Source organism: Aphis gossypii, unplaced genomic scaffold (genome assembly GCF_020184175.1).
Source record: "Aphis gossypii isolate Hap1 unplaced genomic scaffold, ASM2018417v2 Contig00509, whole genome shotgun sequence".
In the NCBI taxonomy this organism is placed as follows: Eukaryota; Metazoa; Arthropoda; class Insecta; order Hemiptera; family Aphididae; genus Aphis; species Aphis gossypii.
Genome location: NW_026083137.1, coordinates 69,821 through 76,691, shown reverse-complemented (window position 1 = coordinate 76,691; position 6,871 = coordinate 69,821). Strand labels below are relative to the sequence as shown.

At 29.6% G+C, this 6,871-nt stretch overlaps 1 protein-coding gene across 1 annotated transcript; it reads left to right on the top strand.

The window, feature by feature from the left end:
• Nucleotides 1–4,239: 4,239 nt before the first annotated feature.
• LOC126554454 (uncharacterized) lies at nucleotides 4,240–4,958 on the top strand. Its single transcript, XM_050209535.1, has 2 exons — nucleotides 4,240–4,593; nucleotides 4,669–4,958. Exons 1-2 carry the CDS (start codon nucleotides 4,242–4,244, stop codon nucleotides 4,956–4,958), a joined length of 642 nt encoding a protein of 213 aa, XP_050065492.1. The 5' UTR covers nucleotides 4,240–4,241.
• The last annotated feature ends 1,913 nt before the right edge of the window (nucleotides 4,959–6,871 follow it).

The following is a 6,871-nucleotide window of genomic DNA, read 5'->3' as shown; positions in this document are numbered from 1 at the left end:
ACGAAGCACTAACGAATACAATTTGATTGGACCCGAAATTCGAAATGGGGGTTGCCATCGACATGGACCTATTTTATTAATTATTAATAGACACAACTTTGATTATTATTTTTAGAAATCTAATAAATATATAAATATTGAACTATTTTTTATAACGATTAATTTACTTAATATAATATGCAACGCTTTGACATGGTTGTAAAAATGGGATAGGGGAGAGCTGACAAAAATTTTTGAAGAATTCGTCAAATTATAATTTTGATTTCAAAATTCTAAAAATCACTTTGAAATTATTTGCACTAGTTTAGATAATTTCTATGAAAGAGGGGGTTAACTACATGACCATTATATCCGCTGTTGATCGTTTTACAGCCCTATAAAAAACTTATATAGGTATAATATATAATATATGGAATTAGCTTCATTAATAACCTTGAAAGTGATATTTTCATGTCATATAATTACTTTTAATTATTTAACAGAGTTTTAATGCACTGTTTGTACATCGGTAATTTCAATGAGCCCCATAGTAAATGCAATAAAAAAAGAAGATTGATTGGTCCAGCGAGAGAAAAGGCTTTAACGTCAATTATTGACAACAATATTGCTTGCGAAACTTACAGGGAAAAGGAAGCACATCGTCTAATGAAATTAGGTATGCTTCACTTATTATAATTTATACATTTCTTGAGCTCTATGATTCGTTGTTGTTCCTATCAAAATTCGTATACACACCCACACACACACACACACACAAAATAACATATATTATATTTAAATTAAATACATACAATGCTCCATCAGAATCCAACATTTTATTTATTTGACATTTTGATATGGAATATCAGTAAATCTTGGTTACTCTGTTTGTATTAGGGGACACTGAACCTGCAATAATTCCATCATCGAATTCATTACGACTTTTAAAGTCTCGGAAATTAGCTTCTAATCGTAGAAATGAAGATACGTTTATTTCATTGGCAATAATGATAAAAGAATCTTACTTTAAAAACATTTTACATGATATGGGATATGAACCTTTTTACATTCATTATCATGCTGCTGAACAAATAGCTATTTATAGGAGTTACTGTCAGACCACTAAATATCCTAAGATAGTTATTGATGCAACAGGTTCAGTGGTAAAAAGTTTTTCAAAATGTGGCATAGAAGAAAACAAAACTAAATCCCTTTTATTGTATGAAGCTCTATTATATGATGCTCAAAAACACCAAAATTTTACGGTAACCAATATGATAAGTGAGAGTCATTCAAATATTTCAATATCGAATTGGTTACAAAATTGGTTAAATTGTGATGTTCCGAAACCAAGAGAGGCAGTGTGTGACCATTCTATAGCCCTATTATCAGCTATTGTTAAGAGTTTCACCCAGTACTCAACTCTACAAGACTATCGGAGAGCTTGTGCTGGATTACTTAAGGAGACTGTATTTGACTATCAAGCACTTCCTCGCTGTTTTGTTAGAATCGACGTCGCGCATTTCATCAAAATAGCTAGCAAATGGACACCGTTAAAATCAATCACGCGATTGGCTAGAGAAATGATACTTCGTGCGATTGGGTTGTTAATCAAGTGCAAAACAATGAATGAAATTCGTGTGTTGCTATTATCTTTATTTGTATTGCTGACTAATGAAACAAATGGAACAGATATTGAGAATGGTGAAGAAACTCCCTGCGAACAACAAAAACGTTTTTTAACTGAAGCCACATCAACCGGTTTTGTTGATTTACAAATAGAGTTTGATGATATAGTATCATTAGCTGAAACTGAAGATGATGCTCGAATATTGATAGAAAATGAGTACGAACGCCAGAACGAAGCTTTGGATTTATACGAGAATCCATTTCAAGCATGGGCTGATGCCATTTTGTTAGAAAGTAAAACATTAATTAAAGATGGAACAGGTATCAATCCATTCTATTGCCCTGAATTGGTTTCTGTTCTTATAAAAACAACGAAAAATATACCTTTATGGTCTGCCGTAATGATACCAATTTTTGATTATGGAGAAGACATTTCTAGTTCTGCTGCTGTAGAATCAAGTTTCAAGAAACTTAAAAATATTACCATGAAACACATAAATTTACCAACGAACATCGAAATATTTTTGGAAAACCACATACAAGCGCTCAAAGGATACTCACTGATACGTTATGCAAAAAATGAAATTCATCATTTACCAATTTACCATCTGTAAATAACGACAACAACTCTACGCCTCAAACGATGTGTGGAGTTTTAGAAGAAGGTGCTAGTGGAATAAATAGTGAAGAGAGGTCCTGTAATGGAATTGAAAGTCGTAAAGTCAACATATATAGTCATAAAAGTGATGATTCTGAAAATATTATGGTTGATGACACTTTGATAGCAACATTGAATGATGAAATAGCAGAAGAAAGAAATATTAAGCATACAACTTATCCGCTATGTAACGTAGGTAGGTACAATATTTATTTTGAAAATTATAAACGATTGATAAATGTACTTTAAATTTTAAATTGTTTGTTTTTAACACTTAATAATCTAACACAAATTTTGAAACAATAAATCATTTTAGTAGCAATACAATTATCACAGGTAACAATCAGAGAATGATAATCCTATCCAAAAAATGTTTTTAAATTTATTATTCATTAATACCTGCCGCGATCAGGATAAGGATAGAAAACAATTATTAAACAATTATTTGACACTAATTATTATGTAGGCATAGTTAATAATAATACAAATAGCGTATACCTTATGTAAAATTATACAAATTAATATATTTTTTTTTTTTTTTATTGAAATTAAGCCCGGCGACTAGGCCATTAGCTATCGTAGGATTATGTACTGTTATGGGGGTATGGGTGGTACGGTGGATTGATTTGTATGGTTGGTATTGAAAGTTGGTAACACGTGTGTGTTGGTTTGGTAGAATTTTCAAGTGGGCACCCGTAGGTATCTGCCATGCCCGGGTGGGAGATGGTGGCACTTATTCTCCGGACACCGTGACTTGCCCGAAGAAAAATGCCGCCCGGTTGCCAAAATTAATATTTGTTCTATAATTAAACAAATATCTTATTAATTTTTTTTTATTTGATTTTGAACCCGGTTACCTATGGCCATAAGTTTTTGTAGAGGTTGGTTAGCAACACGTGTATGTGTGGCAAGGTTTTTGTCACTAAAAACCCAGATGGTCACCCATCCGGGAACTAGTGGCAGCGGGCAGATCTTACTTTCACTCTCGCCCCGTCATTAATTTCAGCAACCGCACTACGCCAAGCTAATCTTATTCTATTGATTTCACATATTTACTTATATTTACATTATAACAAGCTAAAAAAATTATGTATACATTTATAAAATTTAACTTTAAAGTAGAAAAAACAAAATATAAAAAAATATCCTTAAACTATATTGAAATATTAAAAGTATAATGTATTCATTATCTTAGCAATTGTTTTAACCGTGTAATAAAAATAAATAAGTATTTATTATATTGACTTTCTATTTTATTTTTGATTATTTTTTTATTTTTTTTTTTTTGTATTAGAAAAAAGTGATTTAAATGAAGAGAGCTTGGCCCTTGAAAATTGGAACCGTAAAAAACCTAGAAAATCAAAATCATACCTGGTGCCCAATCCTCATTTACGATACCTGGACATAAGTAATTCACGAAGTATGAAGTCCTTACCAATTTTAAAAAATGGGTCTCGATTTGAAGAATTAAAAAGCAGTAAAACAAAATATATTCAGGGAAAAGTTATTTTCAGCAACACCTGTGCAATTGATTCTATTACATCAATTCTTATGGTAATTATTGACATTGAATAAAAATATTAGTTTTTATGATCATTCATATCATTGTACTAATATTATTTTAATAAATGATAAGTAATAGTACTACAATAAAATAAAATACTATTAACTACTGTAAACTGTTACTAAATATTAACTTATATATATAACGTACAAAAAAACCTATAGTAATTTATACATTTATTTAAGTCATTTCTTGAATATGTTGATTTCAAAATTAGATCGATTAAAACCATTTCCGTTTATTATAACCTAATATTTTTATTAATCTTATATTTTTATAGGTATCTTATTGTGATAGCCAAAACTATTCCAAAATTATTGATTCAATAGATTCGGATTATTTTTGTTTCATTTCGAGTATCGTTAAAAATGGCATAACATTGCAACGTACTCGACACGATCTGAGATAATCATGCACTATTTAAATCCAGAAACTCGCTCATTAGAATATGACACCACACTGGCTATTTGTGACGCTACTGCTGGAAATGTGATAGATAAATTATTTATTGATTTTCCATCACTTAAAGAAATTACTGAGTGTTCATCTAACGTGTGCCTTAATAAATCTTACATGAATTATAATTTTATAACATTTCAAACTGACATAGAAACAAACATAAGTCAACTTCAGCAGTATTTAAATGACCGCACGAGTATTAAAGAACACCAACAATGTTCAAATGAAAAGTGTGATGGAATAAAAAAAACAAAATTTTTAATTTCACCAATGCACCTATTCATTGACGTTTTATTTAGGGAAGGTAATAATTTATTATTGTAAATATATATTTATTCATGGTACACACCTAACTTTTTTTTAACATTTTTAATTTTAGGAGAAGACATGATTTCAAGTCAGCGAAGCAGTGAAGCTGCTACACTAATGAAATTGAAACTGTGTGATATTCCTCAAATACTTACACACGGTACGAAAAATTATGAACTGAGGGGTGTACTATGTTTTCACAAAGGAAAAGGTGGTTTAAGAAGCTCAGTGGGACACTATACGGCATACACAAAAAGATATGGCCGAAACTGGGAGTTGTTTGACGACTTAAAAAAAAAACCAATACCTGTCAAAGAAACGACAACTGTAAATTGTGAATTTTTAGTTTATACTGTATAATTACTTAATATTAAAATTATTATAAGATTTATATGTTAAATTAGTTGAAAAGACAAGATCTCTTTTAATCTTATTTGACTCTTATCATTCATTGTCACATTTAAGTGTACATTTTTTTATCAGTTAAATATTTATATCATACAATTTTATTATATATAATATAAAACATATACTAAATCTAAATTGATTTACAGGTTGACGACTATTAACAATACTGATCATGAAAAATAACGGAAAGTAAAAAAATTAGCAATCCTAGTAATATCCAATAAGGTATAAATTTCTTAAAAAAAAAAATGAATAAAAGATCGTAGTTATTGGATGTATAAATTTAGGCTAGTTAGTAGTTATAAAGTATACCTACATTAAGTTCCCGTCACCACTGCTTTGGGATGAGAGCGGGCAAATGGGTGACTCTCAGCTGTACAATAAGTCACAAGTGACCAGTGAGTCGCTGTAATGAAGGTATTACTTAAATTTGAATTCAATGATATTACTTATATCATTGTATAAGAAAAACGATTTTGAGCGGAGACGGTTTGTAGGGAATTGAATATTTAATATTATATTTTTAATACTGTTTGCATTATACGATAGCCAGTAGGTCGATTTAATATTATTTGCATAGGTATTATCATATTTGTATAATACAACAATATACTTAAGAAATTTCGAATACCAATAAATAATATTTTTAAATTAAAAAAAAAACTAAAATCGTTAGAACTTTAAATACTTATAAAAAAAAAAATATTGAATTTGTACTTTTAATATTTTTAAAACACTTGTTTACAAACACATCGGCACCCTTGTATTACATTTTTAAGCTTAATGGCAGAACGAATAACATTTTACTGATGTAAAGAGACAAAACAAATTAAAAAAATTAAAAATTGAAAATATCAATAAACAGCTAAAAAGGAGTAAAATTATTTTGAAAACTTTATCAAGTATGTAAGTGGTGTAATAAACATATACATATATGATGACCATTTCAAATATCCACAAATATTCGTTTGTGAACTAGAATAAAATAAGAAAATTACTACATTGCAAATTGTTGCTAATTGGCTGCTAAATGTTGACATGAAACTCAAGTCGAAATTCGCATTTTTTAAATACGGGGTGGGGCTGGGGACATGTGCAAATTTCGGAAACCTCTTTTACGGACGAAATATTTGTTTGCAAATTTCCACGACTACATTGCAAATCGTTGCTAATTGGCTGCTAAATGTTGACATGAATCGCAACTCGAAAATCGCATTATATCGGTACGGGGTGGGGCTGGGGACATGTGCAAATTTCTGAAATGCTTATAACAGACGAAATATTGGTTTGCAAATTTCGACAACTATCTTGCAAATCGTTGCTAATTGGCTGCTAAATGATGGTTCAAGAAAAATTAAAAAAAGTGTTTTCGATGAGATGGGTGGGGCTGGAGACACATGTCTCCAACCCCACCCTTAGTTTTTTTTATTTTATGATTCAACTAATGGCTTGCAAATTGTGAAACCAGTCTTGCAAATTGTTGCTAATTGACTGCTAAATGTTGAGTTGAAAAAAATTTTAAATTTTCTATTGGGTGGGGCCGGGGACATGTACGTACAATGTCCCCTGCTGAAGAAATTATTATTAAAAATCTTTAAAAGATTGTACTGACGAAGTAATTAACATAAGCAAATCGTTTGACCACTCATACATATAAATATTATTTTTAATTATTATTAAAACTATAATTACCTTCCATTTTATTATATTTTTTGACGATTACTTGACACTCGTGTGTTTAAGTATTAATTATTGATTTAACGATTTTGTATTTTGTATTTTTAATTTTTATATAATTTATTTTAAGTATTTTAGTGTTTCAGTTACATACCTATTTATTTATTAATAATAATTATTATTATAAA